General features: G+C 37.6%; 1 protein-coding gene across 1 annotated transcript; it reads right to left on the reverse strand.

Annotated features, from left to right (window-relative positions):
- Positions 1-5,252: 5,252 nt before the first annotated feature.
- Positions 5,253-20,470, reverse strand: LOC136243201 (uncharacterized). Its single transcript, XM_066034721.1, has 7 exons — positions 20,399-20,470; positions 8,278-8,665; positions 7,209-7,690; positions 6,864-6,919; positions 6,205-6,315; positions 5,812-6,152; positions 5,253-5,752 (listed from the first exon to the last, which is right to left on the reverse strand). The coding sequence occupies exons 2-7, from the start codon at positions 8,653-8,655 to the stop codon at positions 5,375-5,377; spliced, it is 1,746 nt and encodes a 581-aa protein (XP_065890793.1). The 5' UTR covers positions 8,656-8,665; positions 20,399-20,470; the 3' UTR covers positions 5,253-5,374.

Raw genomic sequence — 20,470 nt, forward strand, 5'->3', positions numbered from 1 at the left:
ATTAAGGCTGTGCACCTTAGTTGAAACTGGCTATATCACTTTACAGAAGTGCATGCATATTATGTATAGTTCTATTCTTCCTTTTGTAAGGCATATCTGAGTGATGTTTTAAAAGTTAACAACTAAATAAACCACTAGTTATTTTGCAAAGTAACAACTCTAAGCTACATCGGACAAAAGTAATAACCAGCTAGTATATAGTCTTATAGTTATTTTTAAAGTAAATACCTCAACTCTGCACCTGCTGTTGTAGATGCCACATGTTTACACATCGGTACAAAAAATGTACAAGGTTAATATAACTGAAGCATTATCATGATTGTATAAATTCACAATTTATTTAGAATATTTATCTATACTTTCTGTGCAGCATGAGTACATGCATTATGGAATTCACCAATACAGAATTGATCAGTTTACCACACATAGCACAATACAGTATAAAGAGGGCACAGTACATAATTGTACATTTCCTGCATTGGTGGAATGCAGCTGCAGGGGTGTCATTACCCCCAGCACCCACCAATGTATGGCCCACTCTTCACATGCCGAGGTCAGTTACTGGGGCCTCCTATATATATATACTAGCTGCATGATAATCTTTATAGTCTTGCATAGCCAGACCACTAATTCAGTGCAGGGGTTTATTAATTAGAGATTATAAGCGCCTGCACTGAAAAGACACTTATAATCTCTAATTAATAAGCCCCTACATTGAAATAGTGGTCTGGCTATGTGAGACTAGATCACCTTCACTAAATTTAGTGTTAAGACAAAAGCATGTGAGGTACTATGCTTGCACAGAAACTCGCTAACACAAACATCAAGCCATATAAGATCAACAATTGGCCTCAAGTTATTAGTTAACATAAACACAATACAACTGTCACTAGGAGATTGTCTTGGTTTACTGATTTATCAGATCCTGCCTGTGCACTTAGACTGCACAATCCTATCACATTCAAATCTTTAGATAGTTTCTGCAGAAGTTGGCATGGTGCAATTTCAACAATATGGGACACTCTACCTGCCAATTTATTGCTACAGGGCCATGCCACTGGATGGTGCTCTGTGTTGAAATGTCTCCAACACTGCTACCATTAATGACTTTTATGTTGCTTGTATTGTACACACTGAAATTGACAAGGAGAAAAGATCCTGACCACCTGACAGACGCCTGTAAGCATTCGAGCATTAATCAGATGGCTGCAAGTTTGAGGCTGTCCAGGTCCAGTCATGGACTTTTTCTCCTTTCTCCACCTTTACAAATACACTTATGTAACAACTTAAAACAGGTTGTAGGACAAGGTGTCCTACAGACCTTCAGCACTTGTGCTGTACTGAGCCTTAATAAATAAACTAATGTCCATTTGGTTTCACATGGGGTACTTTGAGATAATAAGTCACTCTCTAGAGTTCCTATCTGGGATACATATACACAAAATTGACAAGGAGAAAACAACCTTACCACATGTTTGTTTTAAATAATGAGATCATATCGTTAAAAAAATACATTCATTGATTTAGTGTATGATGATGTTGCTGTAGGCACTGCATGTACAAATAGTAGTATATATGTGTGTGTGTGTGTGTGTGCTATAAATGGTTTCTTAATGTGGTTATAAAACAGAAATGAGTTCATCCATTATATACTTGCATGGTGTACACATCTGCAAATGTGCTGCATAAGAAGTGTAGACTAGCTGTGGCAGTTTTCTTAGCAGCTTTATATTTACTTTGTATATGTAGCAGTGGCTTAATTGTTTGAGAGAGTATTCACCCAAACCATGCAAGCATTATAACACCAGCTATAGAAAAGAAGTGAAGTCTTCCACAATTAGATGTCAACATATCTGAGTCTATTGTATTGGAGAAATTGAGTACACCGAAAGATAATAAGGCTCCTGGTACAGACAGTATCCATTCTTATATTCTCAGGGCTTGTGCCCATACACTTTGCGCTCCTTTAACCATGCTATTCCATCAGTCCTTGACTAGTGGAGATCTCCCTTGCGAATGGAAGAAAGCCCACGTAATTCCTGTTATAAGAAAGGTTCTAGGCAACTACAGACCAATCAGTCTGATGTTTACTGTGGTTAAAATTTTAGAATCTATTATTCATACAGAGTTATTAGACTTTCTTTAGAAAACAATATTCTTAACCATCAGCAACATGGTTTTGTGTGCAATAAGTCATGTTTAACTAACTTGTTGGAAACCTTTGAAGACTGGACAAGTGCAGTGGACCAGTGTTGATGTGATATACTTGGATTACAGTAAGGCGTTCGACTCTGTCCTACGTCATAGATTGATTTCTAAACTTGAAGCGTACGGTGTGCATGGAAACTTGTCCCTATGGTTATCCAATTTTCTTACAAATCGTTTTCAAAGAGTAGTGGTTAATGAGTATCAGTCAGATTGGGTTGGTGTTTAGAGCGGAGTACCTCAAGGTTCAGTCTTGGGTCCCTTGTTATTTATATTGTATGTCAACGATGTGCCTGACCTCATTGAGAGTAATCTAAAGATGTTTGCTGACGATACCAAGATATACTCGGTCATCAAATCTTTTCATGACAGCCTTAAACTACAACATGATATTAATAAGTTAATGCAATGGTCAAGTGTTTGGTTGCTTAGGTTTAATGCAGCCAAATGCAAAGTGATGCAAATTGGCAACTCTCTTTCTGCACCATACACCATGAACGATAGCACTACAAATGTATCTACTGACCTAGAAGTATAGTGAACGAGGAGAAGGACCTTGGAGTGTGGTGCACAAGTGACCTCAAGCCATCTCTACACTGCCAAAAGGCTGCAGTCAATTTAAGGCTACACAGGTTCTTGGGCTTATTAGGAGATCTTTTAGAATTGACTCTATAGATGTGTTTATATGTTTGTACAAGATGTATGTTCGGCTACATTTGGAATATTGCATACAATCTTGGAGTCCGTACTTAGCCAAAGATATTGACATCCTTGAAAAGGTTCAGAGACATGCAACTAAATGTCTTCAAGGATTAGCCCACCTGATATAAGAAAGACGTATTGAAACTCTGGACCTCTACTCTCTATATTGCAGACACCAAAGGGGTGATATGATTGGAACATATAAGATACTTAAATGATATTATGACTTGGACCCATCTACATTTTTTACTTTAAATACCGCTACCACCAGGGGCCATTCTCTTAAGCTTTTAAAAGAAAGATCGAGATTACTTGTTAGACAGAACTTTTTTACAAATAGAATAGAGTTAATCTATGGAACTCCTTACCTGACTTCATCATTTCAGCACCAACAGTTGCAACCTTCAAGCAGCGCTTGGATAATTTTTGGAAGCAATCTAGATGTGGGTAACTTCAAAGGCTAGCATGGCAATTTAGCATTGCCTGGGCATCTTGTACATAAATGATCTACCAGAAGTCATCAAACACTCCGCAACAAGACTATTTGCTGATGACTGCATATTATACAGACAAATTAAATGTACAGAAGATGTTATTTTACTCCAAAAGCGACATTAACTCCTTTATGGAATGGGCCTCGATATGGCAAATGAAACTCAACATAGATAAATGTCACAGCAGGAGTGTAACCCTAAATAAGCTTTATACTATCTCAAGAACCTATTACATGGATAACTCTCCCTTGTCCCAGGTTGACAGTTGCAAGTACTTAGGTGTCATCATCCAATCAGACCTAAAATGGAACATGCATATCAACTACATAACAGCTAAAGCCAACAAAACATTGGGATTTCTCAAACGTAATATCTCATGTGCCTCAATCCATGCTAAGAAATTAGCATACACAGTATTTATTCGTTCCCAACTTGAATATGCTGCAACAGTGAGGGCACCCTGGCAGTCTACCTTAATATCCCAGTTAGAGCAGATACAACGAAGAGCAGCCCGGTTTGTGACCAATACATACACACGTGACCCTACTGTTAGCGTAACTAACCTTATGGACCAGCTGGACTGGGAATCACTTGAAAGCAGACGATTAAAATTAAGATTATCCATGATGTACAAAATTATCCACAATGAAATTGATATCCCATTTGATTTGTATACTAACTTTGCAACATATTCCAGTACAAGAAATTATCATCCTTTTAACCTCCTATCATTGCAAGCATCAAAGACCTCATATCAGTCCTCATTTTTTCCAGCAACAATTTCACTTTGGAATGATTTACCTAACCTAGCTAAAGACTCTAATTCACTTGAAGTATTTAAATCTATAATTAAATTATAGTTTACTTATTGTATTGAATTATTTTTTTGTGATTTGTCTGTACATTTTTCTTCATTTCTGAAGTTGTACAGTATAGGTAAATAATAATAATAATCACTTTAAGTAGCAAATAATTTGTATCAGATTCAATGTGTTACATGTGATGACTGTTCTATTAGAGTATTTGATTGTTCTATTAGAGTATCTCCAATTCAAAACGTTTCATTAGTTTGACAATGGAAACAAGAGAAGGAATGGAATCACATATCCCTTGTGACTCCCTATGAATGCACCACTGAGTAGCTTTGGTTGAACATCATTAAACCAATATTTAGCATTAAAGTATTGTGAATGCCAGATTATAACATGTATGGTAGGGTAGGGGGTGCACTTGCTCCCTGTGCATCCCTCCCCCTGACACACCCTGCTTAGGACTAATATAGAAAACATTTAAAAGTTATACATTTTACTAACCCATCATCAGTACAAAAAGATATGGAATATAAACTTTTGTTATGGCAAAATGTTTGTCACAATGATGCAATAACAGTGCAGAAGTCAGGGGAAAAGATCACTTTCCACTTTACATGCTGGTATTTTTCCAGGATGCTTTAGTCAGTATAGCCTGTACAAAATGGTGTAGCATGAAGTAATTCAGATTTCAAGTTGACATGCACATAAAATGTTGAAATGTTATCTGAGGGTAGAGACCTGAGCGACTATACCTCATTAAATTGAATGTGAGCATAAGTATTGCATCATAACTTCACGCCACTTGTTTGTACAGACTATACCACAGTAGAAACACTTTTTTTATATTATGAACTTTGAACTCTTGCTTTGATTAATCTTTCATATGCATTACCAATTTACCAACAACCCCTGCCCTGAAAATTAAGGCAAGACAAAAAGCCACACATTACCGCATGAACAAAGCCATACAGGTGTATGTACAGAGCACTGCAGAATATAATGCATAATTAAATGTGCAACGTTTATAAAAAATCGTATATATGTTTACTATATATAGTATGTAAAAATCATCTTTACAATAAATTATGTGATATTTATAAAATTAACAAATTAATAATAAATTATACTGTTACAAAGTCATGTGTCAAATGAAATGTCAGTTCAGGTGATATTCATTGTTGAGAGAAATTTTTTCACAGACTTTTTTGCTGCTCTATAACTGAGCACAAGTGGTAAAATAGTCAAATTTAGGAATGCATACATTGCAACATTAGCAACTTCAAAATACTTGTAGTTCATAGCTTCAAAGTTTCTTCTAAATTCACTACAATCTAGTCCATTACGAACACCACCAGCTAAACAGTGCATATACTCTCTAATGTTGTACAGAAACTCCTCAGATGTACTCACGAAGATGGTAATACTTACCCAAAGAAATGCATTTAAGACAATGAGGTAACACAATAAGATAAGAATTTTAACTTCAGGAGTAGAAACACATGACTTTCCTTTTGCCATTTGGTCTCTGCTCTTGGTGTGCTACAAAAGGAAACAAGTATATAACAGTAAAGCACACTGATAACAATCAGTTGACTTACAGAGTGTATTTTGTGGAGTACAAACAACATTATGATCAAACTAATAAAATTAGTAGAGGTAGTTGGAATTACACATCCGTAGAAGGTTAACTCTGTGCTAGCTCCACAAGAAACTGGAGGATAGCTGGAAACATGAAATTGTGAAGATGTAGCCAAAACAACATTGGGTATTACTGAAACAATTAACACACATGCCACTTCCATAATTTGAATCTTTCTGTTGCGAATCAATTTGTAAACTCGAGATGATGGCAGGGGATATATCAGTACCAACAAAAGGCGTAGAATATATATAAGCCAAAATAGGCTGTACATTGTTAGAACAGTGAAAATTATGAAACCTACGCATAGAAAATAACACATATTTTTCATCTCATAAATCATTCAACTAACCTTGTAGCTTACAAAACGTGTTTGGATTATTTTCTACCTTCTGGAGAAATTTATTAGAACAGAATGGATTCCAAGCACCCATAGTAATGTTTGGGAAGCTTACAAAAGATGCTGTAGAGAGAACAACAGATTAATTCACTGTACATATATGAAAATCTGCAGGCTGATATTTGTCTACATGTATATGCATGTCTGAGCTTGCTAGACTTTTCTAAGTGGCTATAACCCAATCTTGAGGTTGTTTGACACACACTATGATGGCTAGTCTATGCATGCATGCCTTGAATTATTGACACCAATGGCTGAGATTTCACATAGTTATTTTAAGTCAAATCTCTATACTATTTGAAAGTCTTCAGCTATTATGTGGGATGAAATATTTGAATCAAAAAGTATTATCACCCTCTTTCACATATTTCTGGTGAGTTGTATGAAACAATGCAATAGAGGGATCCAAATATTTCCACGGAACTGGATCAAAAGGTTCAGCTTCAATATCATGACACCCTCAATGCTAAAATCAAGTGTTCATAATACGCTGTATTTTGAATTCTAGTAAGATAGCTATGAGGGACAGCTCACACTCTGCATACATAGAGCTATGGGGGTGTATACAGTGAATGCACATGTACATGATGTTTGCTTATAAAAAAACTTACACAGAATGGTCATCAGGATGGTATTTATCACCAATAAAACTTGAGGATAACGAAACCTGTAATGTATAATAATATAGTTTGTCTATGCTAGACAGCATAATGATAAAATATGATATAGCATTCTCAACTATATATAAATGGTCCAGTTTTGTATTGAACCTTTCCACCTTCTCATGAATGGCTGACACATAAAGTTCTGCGAGAAGAGTTCTTACAAAAATATAAAAAAAGTTTTGAGCAAGCTGGCTTTTTTTTTAGTAAGCTGGTATTTCTGATATTTGTGATAATAAGGACAGCAGTCTCAGTATTACATTCATATGCATGTGGCTAACATTTTTCACTCACATATTCTTCCTGTTCTTATAAGCAGCAATCAGAACTATTATTCCACCAATTACGTTTATAAAGTGTGCAATGGCGTAAGTTGCAATGGATACTGTTGTTGCTGTTTTCCCTTCTTGCGAAAAATCTTTACACAGTGGCGAACAAATAGAACCATGATCATCAAGGCCAAATTGATCAGAACAATTCAGTGTGGCAGTTTCTCCATACTCATCACAATTGAACAACCTGTAATTTCTGTTACTCTCAGATCTCCTCCACTCTGCAGTGCAGTGTTCTTGTCGTACTTCTTGGCACATTAAGCCCCTAACATAGGACATGTCATTACATTCACTTAGTGCATCACAGAACAATTCTTGTGTTTTGTTGAGGCAATGCAATGAGGTTCTCCGACTTTCTGATTTAAGAGCATTATAGGTGGACATTACAGCTCTCGTACAAGGTGTATTCCATACTGATATGTTGCATGCTTCTCTCAAGCTGATCTATATCAGAGAACATATACAATGTTATAAAGCAATGTATAGAATCTACTGTTATCTAATGGCAGTGTAGAGCAAAATAACCTAGCTAAGATAATGTTTAAATAGCTGTGTTTGTAGATCCTGCAGTTTATTTGATCCCAAAGAGGATGATAAAGCTTAGGTTGAGTGAGTACACTAAGACAGCGGGATAGTTTAATTGTAAAACTCTTTGAATTTGGCCAACATTTTGAAACTTCTCATGCATAGTTATTTGTCAAATTAGTTTTTCTCACAGAAACATTTTATATCATTACTACTAAAAGTATTTTCCTTGCTGCCTGCTACACAATATAACAAAACAACAAATTGTTTTAGTCTTGTGTCCCACAAGAGTTACAGTCAAATATAGACAAAGGTCAGAAGTTTTATCCATAACTAGGTAGGATTGAAAGCCACTCCATTTCCAAATTTAAAGTACATGTGCATAACCAAGTGGTTGAACACAGAGGGACCATTATTATTGAATGTAAATATTTGGCTAGGACAAGACAAAACACTTGGACACAATATGGGGGCATAAATGCAAGTACGTACATACTATGTCATACCTTTGGAGTATCATTAAAGTTTTCATTATTTTTAAAATTAAAGGTGTCTCTCATAATATAGAAAATGGTGGGACACAGGAACAATCCAGAGATGACACAAATGGTCAGAACTATGGCTAAAATGTATACAAACTTCTTCCAGCTCAAAAAAGTGTTACGTTTTTTGTTGGTATCAGTGCTTTTAGTGAACAAGTTGTAATTGCTAGTGAAATTGTTGCCAGAACTGGCATTGGTTTCTCCACTGCTAGTAGCACCATTCACGCAGTGTTCACCATGTACAACTGTTGTGTTCACTATTACTATTGCTTGTAACTGGATCGTTGGAGGATTCTGAGGCTCCTCCTTGTTCAGTTGTGGTTGCTCCTGAGTTGTTTCCATGATAATGTTACTGAAAGGAAATCACATGTAAATGTTTTCATTATACATACACTTGTTGTACCACAAACAACAGCATTATTGTGTGATCACTATATAAAATGCTAAACTAGATAATATGATATGGCATTATTAAATATCACCAGCCTTGCTTTACTTTACTTTGTGGCAAGGGCTACATGGGTAAGCAGTTGCTCACCGTTGAAGGAGAGTGTTTATTGGTTGGACCACCACTTAAGCACAACTTGAGCACAACTGATAAATCTACAAGATTACAAGACATTTATACACAAACAATGACTAAACAAAATGACCTAAGTGAGGTGTGTATGAGTTCAGTAATAAGTCAGTAGGTGACAATTGCTGTGTGATTTCTGTTGGTCAAACGGCAGTGGACTTCTGTTGGCTGGTAGTTGCTGGCTTCTGTTGGTGTTGCTACAACTTCATACCTGGGTTATATAATGACTATAACAATCACAACACAGTGGTAGTGATGTAGTCCGGCAGTCATGACTTTTGTATATAAGTTACATAATAGATTACTTTAAAGTAACAAGTGATAGTCTGGCTATGCGAGCTTCACCAAATTTAATGCTGAGACAAAAGCATATGAGATACTGTGCTTACACAGAAACTCACTAATACAAACATCAAGCCATATAAGATCAACAAAATTAGACTTCAAGTAATTAGTTAATATATAAGACTTAAATGCATTTGGTGTATGATGATGTTGCTATAGATACTGCATCTACAAAAAAACCATAGAAATAGTGGACATATATAATAAGAGTTAAATCATTGGCTGCCACAAGTGCATGTTAATATAGCACATAAAAGAGTGGGCAAGAGACAAATACAGCATGAGATAAAGCCAAGTGCTGCATGTATTTCATCGTGAGACCACTATGTATTTGCACGACGAGCCTAGGCAGTGTTTTAACTGGTATAGAGAGCTATCAACTTGAGGTTGAATACATGGTGTATACACATCTGCAAATGTGTGAAGTGTAGACTGTGGCAGTTGAAATTTACTTTGGATATATAGCAGTGGCTTAATTGTTTGACAGAGTACATATTCACCCAGACCATGCAAGCATTACATAATTACACTGACTAGCTATAGTAAAGAAGTGAAGTATGTAAAATTATAAGAATGCCAATTTGGTAAAACTCAACCAACAGAAAGACTAGCTAACTATATACAGCAGACAACCATAGGCGTAGCTAGCACCTCGTGGTTGGGGGGCTAGGCAATGGTAAGGATAAAATGATGGTTGAATATGCTAAGCATGCATGTGAGAAAGCCTGCTAAACTAGGGGGTCTGGGTGCCCCCCAGAAAAAATTAAACTAATGCTCTGAAATTGATGAATTTCAGTGTATTTTTAGCAGTAAAAATCATGCCAGTAGTGTATACTTACTTGTGTACGTTACCTTTATGTCCAATACTGAACAAGAAAATTAATTTAAGAGGCGCTTATCACGATCGTCACTGAAGTCATAGATAATATTATTTGCTGAAGTGTTGCTCAGGAGTTGGGTCTGCAGGTAGATGGTTTCATAACTACTTTATGGATTAGAGAGGTGATTATGTAGTAATCTGAATTGTTGGTGGTAGGTAGATTGTTGAGTACTTAAGAAATAAGTTAACTAGTCTCACGTTCCAGACGGTTTGTGTGCCACCCCCACACAAACCGTCTGGCAGATAACTTGAAATGGCTAGCCAAATTATTGGGGGCTATAGCCCCCACAGCCTCCCCGCTTCCTACGCCTGTGACAACAGGTAGCTAGTGGTCACTATTACTGATTCCTTAGGATGAATGACCACACACGTATATCCGGGTATGTCACGGAAACATGAGGGAGTAACTGATTACAGGGAATATTCCTTGTAATCAGCTACTTCCTCATGTTTGATATACATGTGTGGTCATTCATTAGGCCACACCAACTCAAACCTTAGTTTCTGGTCACCCGCCCGCATGGTAAACCTGAAACCCTAGTTTATGAGGACTATTATTAATATTACAGGTGCTTAAGTGCACGTGACCCAGCAAGACACTTATTTTTTACTGCAAAAGATCGATATACTCTAATAGAGCATTCAGGGATTCCAATAGAGCAGTCACACTACTCTTAACTCTAATATTAGGTATATATTAGGTATATATGCCACACTAATAAAATGTTTCTAACTATAGCTAGTTTTGTCCTTGATTATATAGCTGTTCAGATTATAACTGTTACTAATGCTTCTGTAACCAAAGTAATTTCAGTAGCATTAACTACTAGTCCATGCAGATGGGCCACAGCTTTAACTTTATAATTCAAATGTAGTCCTCTAATGATTAGTCTAATTCCTTATCACTGAACACTACAGGGGTATGGAAAGCCGGCAACATTCGGTGAGCTTAAACTTAAACTTTTCCATAACTAAAATTAGATTGGCAAGTAGAAACCCTTATAGTTTAAACATTCCCAGATGATCACTAAAAAACAGTAGTTCGGAGCACTCAATGACTCAAACCTTTGACAGTTACTTTTCTCAAGGTTACTGAATAGAAGGCTGGAAACACATAGCTAGTGGGCTAAGACTTTACATTTGAATGAAGAATTTCTGATGTGAAAATAGAAGTTAAATTTCATTGTGTATCATGATCATTTGAACAACTTAGCTATAAGTCATAGTAATACTTTCCTGACATAGCTAATGAGACATTTTTTTCACTTGGAAAGCATAAGTAGCTACATGAGCAAAACATTTCCTATAGTATATTCTAAATAAATAAATAAATATATACTTAAATGCTATACATCAGTGTATAGCTAGCCATGATCCATCAACAACTTTCCTAGTGCATTTTTTGCCGAAGCACAACTATTTATGTTGTTGGTTAAGTATAAAATCAACATGAATTTGCTAAATTGAGCAAATAATAATACCATACAGTATATTGTCACAGTAGAGTCTATAGTCCTGAAGTCCTGATCATCCGCCCGCCCGCATCCATTTGTAGGCTGGGGAGTGACCAGAAACTAAGGTATGACTTGGAGTGGCCTTAGATAAACATTATACAGCATGTAGTGCTGCGTTCAGCATTACCTGTCCTAGCTTATAGATCACGAAAAAATATATAATATAGGTAATAATTTTAACAGAGACAAATATAACAGTCGGTCACCGGACATCTGCCGTCCAAATAGCCTCTGTGTCTGACCATAACTCAGTTTGCTCAGACATAATGTATTAACTATCAAAAGAAAATTTTGGTTTATGGCTTGTACTGCTAATCATAACTACCGTTTGGTTGCTAGGAGACACTACATTCTTACAACCCAAGGGGCGTGGCCATGAATGTACTAGGCCTACTCCCATTCAATTAGCAATGTTACAGTAGCTCACAACAAGAGCAATGAATGATATGAACAGCTGCAGGATGCCAGAATTAATAACCATGTATAATCTAACTCTGTCCTACCACGACCGATCAAGCCTGCACGTGACAGGACATTATGACCAGCCTACTGCGTTCTGTCTAGCCTACTACAAAACGTTATTTGTTTTTGATAGGTATGTAGCTACAGTGGAACCTGTCCTTTGTGCCAAGATTTTGGCTTAACCTTAATAGGCAGGTGCATAACTGCGATATGGATTCGTTTTGTCATCCAACCTGTCTTAGCGGCCACCTGGCCACCTGTCTACTTCAAAACCCCCAAGTAAGAAGTTTAGGTACACTAATGCATTTTTATTTTAATGGGTTGGATTTGCTTTATATAGTTTCCTTACACCACTCAGTGGTACTATATATAAAGCCAGTATATATATATATACACATGCATACAGTATACATGTATTGGCCACAAATCAATGTCAGCTATAGGCATTAAATGCATACATGCATGATGAGGAGCTAGACACTTCAGCTAGCTAGCTATAATTTGACAAAATGTTACTGAGAAGAGATTGTCTGCATGTGATGTTTTCTTAAAACTCAGCATTTATAGCAAACATTACTTATCACTATATACACATTCAGTCTACTAATACATCAGTATACTGACCGTTAAAAAGGTAGTGGCTCCGTACAGTAGTCTGGTTGCGAATTGGTGATTAGTCTGTATATAGTTGTCACTTTCAGTCCCGTTAGCTACAGTGGAAATGATGTCATAGCTTAGGTCAGTGAGGATTTTGTAAATAAGGATCATTTATGACATGATAGCAATGCGTCTCTACTTTTATAGTCTAGCTAGGCGACATCACTGCTAATAATAGCTATTTCTAGGTAGCAATGAAAACTGCAAGTTCAAGGAAGTAAACTATAAAAATTTTTTTGCCTAAACACTACAGAAAAGGCCTAAACAGAGCCTACAACCCTATATGAGTGATCCATGGGACTGCTCACATTAAATCTTCCCATGGGAGCCCCATGGGATTAAGTTTTTTATGTCAAGATCTAAATGACTGCATCCCCACAAGTTTACAGAGAACTCGAGAAAGAATTCCGTGTATTTCTGTATACTACGTATCACGTGATGCTACTATTCCGGATATCTAAGATTTCAAATGGTATGAAATCTTGAAATTTTGCCATAAATTACTTGAAATCTTTCCAAATCGCAAATATTTGAAATCTCATACAGGATTTTTCAGAGTTGTGGACCCCCAATAGATCTGTATTAAATGGGTCTCAAGAATGAATGCCTATTAGACCAACGTTTATTAATTCCTTGTTCCTGTCCCCAAAAGAACATTCAACTAGTGCAGGCAGGCGGTTATTATTATTAATAACTAAAATTTTATTATTTTTGAAAATCATCAAAACACTGCAAAAACAAGCATCAGATAGCCAGCTGACTGCCTCAGTAAAGAAATCTGTAGGGTCAAACAACCTGCAAAACGATTAGCTTTGCTTGTGAAACTCCAATAAACAATTATTTGTGTGCTGAGATATGCTAACTTCATAGACAAACGTTGGAGGCACACAAATTACAAATAATTTCAATATTTATAAATATTTATAAATTCCAATTACAATAACAAAGAATTGGAAATATTAAAATGGGAATAGGGATCGCTGAAAAAAGCCACAAAACAGGAAAGGATCGCTGGGGTGGTAATGTAAACCACAAATCCTTATTTTGACTCTCTGTCATAAATCTTTAGTTACATGCTCTGTCATTTTGAAACGAGTCAAATAGGGATTTGTGGTTTACATTACCACCCCAGCAATCCCTTCTTATTTCGTGGCTTTTATCAGCGATCCCTATTCCCATTTTAAAATTTCCAATTTTTTATTCATCTAGTTTGTGTACTTTTGATTAATCCATAAAAGATTAATGGATTATGGATTTCTTTTATTGATAATGAAGACTGTTGTGAATAGTGTAATTTTGCATAGTAATGCCGTCAACGTTTCAGTACACACATGAAACTGATCAAAATACAGAATGAGAGTCTCCTAATATGAGCTAGAATTTACATTACTGGTGCCTTTAATAGCTGTCAAATTCAGTGCAAGGATTTTTGTTATACACTTGACTGCATTATTAGAGTATTTACATGACTGCTCTATTAGAGTATTTCATCTGGATAACCCACCCACGTACAATAATCACGGAGCAAAAAAAAACTACCTTACCTTCCTGGAGTTTAATAAAGACAAATTCTATTAGTCACAAGCAGCGCACACCAAAAAACCTAACTCTGGGCACGATCTTGTTGGTTTCTCATACGCAATAGCATTTTGGCAGCCCGGTTTGGGCTGTTTCCATCCAAAAACAAAATCAAAAATAGGTCATGGACACACACACAATTATCCATTCAGCAAGCCGTGCTACTTTTTATCCCAGGATTCTCCTTGTAAACTTCGCTATGCCTGTGAAAGAATAATTTATAAATAATAATAATAATAATGCAAATTTCAGTTGTGTCTGAAATACATGTACTGTTTCCTTTTCACTTGATACTTACTAGTGGACCTATACTCATTGCAAAGAACCACCAGAGGGTTGTTTTGAGTTGAAGGATGCTTTTCAAGGTGGCTTTTAGGTGTGTGAAAAACATTGGTGGTCCCTATTATGAACCTACTATCGTGGTTCATGATTACCAATGCGGGTGACAAAACTGGACGCAGGTGACAGGAAACAAGGTATTAACAAATGTTGGCCTTACAGCAGCTATTAATGAAGGACCACAAGAAGCCAATAGAAGACCTATTTCAATTTGGCCGTCTTAAGTTAACTTTCAAAGCTGCAGAGAGAGAATCGCTTAAAAGAACTGACGGTTGTTCAGCTAGCAACAGCAACTCAGTGGCAGCTACCAAAAACAAACACTTCAGGCTACCCCGTCATCCCCAAATGTAACTGTTTTGTGTGCAAGCTGTGGGGGTAATCACTTACATTCTACATGCATGTAAATTCAGAAATGCTAAGTGTCACAGTTGTGGTAAACATGGGCATATACACAATATGTGTTGGGGTACAGCTGGCGTAGTACAGCCCACAGCACAACCTCCAGATACTGCAGTAGTGCCACTTTCAAATCCACAACAGGAGAATAACTTTCCTCCAATGTTTCAAACCTTACAACTTCCCCTTTCACTTTGTGAATTCCAAAATATGGCTGCATTTGGATAAACCCGGACTACAGGAAAGTGTTGGTGTGTGAGAACAGCATCAACATCCTGGGGCATGATGGTCAGATAAACCCTACCAAATTTGTCACAGTTTCAGTGGTAGAGCTTCCCCTCACCCTGGATGTGCTTGACATGAATGCTGAGCTTTTCAGTCCTGAACTGGGACATTGTGTTACTTTAAAAGCCAAACTAGTTGTCAATGATGATGTCACCCCCAAGTTTTGCAAACCTTACAAATTACCCTTTGCTTTAAAGCCAGTTGTTGGGGATGAGCTTGACCGTTTGGAAAACCAAGGAGTTATTAAGAAAGTCCCTCATTCTGATTGGGCCACTCCTGTTGTTGTAGTAAGAAAACCAGGGAGCAAATTTCATATGTGTGGAGATTTCAAAAATACAATCAACCCAGTTTTGAAGACTGATATATATCCACTACCACTGCCTGAAGAATTGTTTCGGTCATTGAATGGAGGTAGTAAGTTTTTTAAGAATGACCTAGCCGATGCTTACTCACAAACTGAACTAGATGATGAATCAAAGAAACTAGTAGTGGTTAATACCCACAAGGGCTTGTATCATTATCAGCGTCTTCCTTTTGGCCTGAGCTGTGCCCCAGAAGATTATTAATCAGACAATTTCAGACATTCCTGCTACCTTAACAACATCATTGTGTCAAGAAAAACTGACCAGGAACACATTGCCAATCTACAGAAAACTCTTGAGAGACTAGAGACAGCAGGGTTTCATCTCAAACGAGAGAAATGTAAATTCTTCCAAAGCCAAGTACAATATTTAGGCCACATCATTGACAAAGAAGACATTCGACCTGTACCTGAGAAGATTAAGGCTATTGTAGACATGCCAAAGCCCAACAATCCGAAAGAACTTCCTTCCTGGGGGTCGAAAGTTCTGTTTACTTACTAACCACAAGCACAATCTTTAACCCTGAAAAAGGAATTCAGAAATTAGACTGCAACATTGGGCAATCATTCTGTCAGCCTATGCCTATGAAGTAAAACACAAACCTTCCGATCAACGTGATAATGCTGATGGTCTGTCATGGCTTCCATTAGAGCTAGACACAAAATGGACTGATGAAACACAAGATACTGTTTGCTTACTTGAACAACAGCAATTGAACCAGTTACCTATCAAGTTCTCAGACATTCGTCAAGAAACCACTGAAGACCACAATTTTACAATGCGTGGATGGCCAAATTCTGTCAATTCACTGTCCAGTGACCTCAAACCATTTTACAAACATCGTCTCAACTTGAGTACTTTTAATTGTTGTTTACTGTTGGGCCTTAAAGTGGTCATCCCATAGAAATACTACTCATCTGTTTTGAATCTATTACATGAAGGACACCCAGAGATATCTCCCTAGCCAGACTACATGTGTGGTGGCCTACCATCAATACAGACATTGAACAGACTGTGCAATCATGTTCCAACTGTCAAGAATCGCCAGAAGACCCAGTGAGAGTACCTCTGCATCAGTAGGACATACCAAGAAATCCTTGGCAATGGCTGCACATTGACTATGCAGGCCCGTATAGAGTTACTATATGGCTTTTAGTTATTGACGCATACAGCAAGTGGCTAGAAGTCCATGCCATGTACTCTCCTACTGCCCAGGCCACAGTCCAACAGTTGAGAAAGATCTATGCCACACATGGGTTGCCACAGATGATAGTTTCAGACAATGGTCCCCAATTTGTATCTCAGCAAATACTGGCGAAATGTTTGTACACCGTAAACAATGGATAAAGCCTCTCTTTGAATTTGTGCATACTTCTTCTCTGCTGGACTCAACATGCGGGAAGCATAAGCCAGTCTCTGTACCATTGGGTAATGTGTGGAAAATGACTATCCCCACACTAACAGAACTAGCGTCACAGGCCAGGCTCAATGGGAGCTGAAGATCATATAGTGACTTAGAGATTCTATTGACGTCAATGATTGCATCCATAGCTTGGGAGTGCATCTTTGGTCCATTTCCATTTGGCATCTTTGTGGAGCAGGTCATTCAAACATGAACACTTGGAAGCTAAGCCTGGCGTAAGGCGATCGTAATGGTTTACCATGAGAACATATTTGCATCATGTGCAACATTGCTGGTGAGCATGCGCGAAGTTTATTTTTGACAACAGACCGGAAAATTACAGTACTGTACTTGAACAATAAGTACATAATAAATAGTTATAGCTGTAAATGTTTTCAGTTGTTGTTGTTATTGCTTGTAACTTATTGTTATTGTACCATTGACTGTTGTCTTGTCATTGTGATAAGCATTCTATTTGTATATACACTCGACTAGCTACAACAGTGCACTTCAGTTTGCAGTTAAGTGAGTGTTGTAGCTGATGACACTGATGTTCTTGTGCTACTGGTGCACCACTGGAAACAGAACATGGCAAGTATATTATTTTCTTTTTGAGGTCAGAAAAATATTGAAGATTTAGATATAGTTGGACAAGTAGGTACTATGATAACATCATATCTATGCTTGGAGTGGCTGTGATACAACATCTGCGACATTTGGACAGAGTGAAGTTGGACTAATGAAGAAGATAAAAACATTCCAATGATGTACAAGTGATCGTGTGCAAGTGATTGCAGAGTTGATGGATCGCAATGCTACAGTTGAACAAATTGGAAAAGTTGGAGTTCGATTATTTGTTATTTTATTTGGTGGGAAACTGTCTGATTTATTAAGCAGTCTCAAGTATATGGAAATGGTCGCATCAGCTAAACCCATTGATCCCTAAAGACTCCCTCAAACTGTAAGAGCAGCACACTTTCACAGCTTGCGTGTGCATCTGCAAGTTGTTCATTGGAAGGAACTTAATACCGAATCTCTGAATCTTGATCCCCATTACTATGGGGCTGGAAGCTAGAAGATTCAAGGCTGCAACCAATTATGACAGACATGAAACCAGCACCAGGGGGCTTACTTAAATTCATACGATGCAAATGCAAGATTTCTACTGCAAATCCATGTGGTAGCAACATATGTTGTTGTCATAACATGGATTAAAGTGTGTTGCAGCACAGGGGCGGTGGAGTAGGCCAAAGAGTGAGGGGGCCAGGCCAGCTATAAGTTGAAGACTAAAAAAAAAAAAAAAAAGGTCACAGCCTGCTGACAGTAGCTGCTCTCCACAAATTATATGTCCTTATTTATAACTACACATACGTAGCTAAGTAATTTGCTACACTACTCTGAATACTGTGACTGCTCTATTAGAGTATCCAGATCCTGACTGTTCTATTAGAGTATCTCGATCTTTTCTTGCAAACAGTGTCCCAAAAAAGTGGGGGGCCATGGCCACCGCCTATGTTGGGCCATGGCCAATCGCCACATGCTCCACCGCCTATGTTGCAGCATGTGGCGATTGTAGGGGAGAGAGTTGCAGAAATGCTGAGGAAACTATTTATGATTATTGTGACTTGTTCAGAATTTACATGAGAGGCACTTTATATTTTTTCTGTAAATAGCCTTATTTTTACTTTCACCCAACAAAACCTTTTCAGCTATAAGTCACTAAGTCTAAGTCCTTGAAATTAGGTTAGGTAATCCTAAGGCTGCAGCACATGTTGCTGTCAGACCTCCAGTGCTGGTCACTAAAGCACTAATAACAATAGAGCAGTTTCAAAACCATGGTAACCAAAAATTACGCAATGGACCACACCCAAATCGCCATGTTTTTGTACCAGATTGCTTGATGTTGCAAGTTGAAGTCCTCGCTAAATCCATGCCAAGACTTATTAATTCGTGAGTAAAATAGATGCCAGTGATAGAATAAAATGTGCAGGTGAGTTATTAGGCATTAAAAGATACGTACTGCCTCCCAACAGGGCAGTTTCGAAGGAAAGAGAAATGCGTAAAAATGGATTTGGCCAAATTACGACCTATTCACCGCCCAAAGCTGGTTAAAACTAGGGGAAACTTACAGTATAGGTCTTTACCCAGCACCACAGCAGCGTACAGCCACATCCAGCTATCCCAGGATTAGCCAGAGCTCCTGAAAGGCACGAGACCGGTAATGGCGTACTACCTAACTGTGATAAAACGCCAGCAAAAGAAGACTCTTAGTGGTGAATTTTGCTAGAGTTAAGTTTTATTGTCGAAATCAACCATCAGTTAAACTTTAGCGGTCTTATTTTGCTGTCTGATTTTTCACACGAAGTGGGAATCCCAGCACATGAGCGATTCTGGCTAACTCGGGGATAGCTCGATGTGGCTGTACGATGCTGTGGTGCTGGATAAAGACCTATAATGCAGATTTCCCCTAGTTTTAACCACCTTTGGGCGGTGAATAGGTCGAAATTTGGCCAAATCCATCTTTACGCATTTCTCCTTCCTACGAAACTACCCTGTTGGGAGGCAGTACGGATCTTTTAATGCGTAATAACTCACCTATATGCTTTATTCTATCACTGGCATCTCTTTTACTTACGTATTAATAAGTTTTGGCATGAATTCAGCGAGGAATTCAACTTGCAACATGAAACAGTCTGGTACAAAAACATGGCGATTTGGGTGTGTCCATTGCGTAATTTTTGGTTACCATGGTTTTGAAACTGCTCTATAACAAATATGATTATTTGCAATGTATTTCTTGATGAGAAAATAAGTCAAGGATATTTGACTTAGAATATTCCAAATGTCCCAAAACTAAATTTTGTATAAAATTTTTTCCCTAAGGAGGATTTTGGGGGTTGTGCTAAAAGCCGAAAGGGAACGGGGCGCGCGCCAACTTAATAAATTGTTTTTGCAGATTGTACACTGTTTCTTATCATTACATAGTGACTAGAATTGTGCAGTTAGTTTTCTTCTATTTGTAGGCATGCTAGAAATCGCTCGCTCGAAGTTTCTATTTAATGCCCACTACACGAAAGCGTTTTGCAATTATCTACGCTGAAAAACTATCATTTAACCTGCTAAACTATTATTTTGTAAGCACTGTAAGCATATGATTCACAGCCACTAACATACACTGTGGATAACTCCCGTAAATTATTGCCCATGCTGGCAGACTTCAAAAAACCATCCTCGCTGTTACTAAAGAGTTGGACACGACTATAACATGAAAATACTACAGTAGTGTACCTTTTAGAATGATAAGGAAGCAATTCTACATCAGGATTAAACAGAATTTGATGGATTGGTAAGAGCACAACA

This window comes from Dysidea avara, chromosome 13, assembly GCF_963678975.1.
Source record: "Dysidea avara chromosome 13, odDysAvar1.4, whole genome shotgun sequence".
Lineage (NCBI taxonomy): Eukaryota > Metazoa > Porifera > Demospongiae > Dictyoceratida > Dysideidae > Dysidea > Dysidea avara.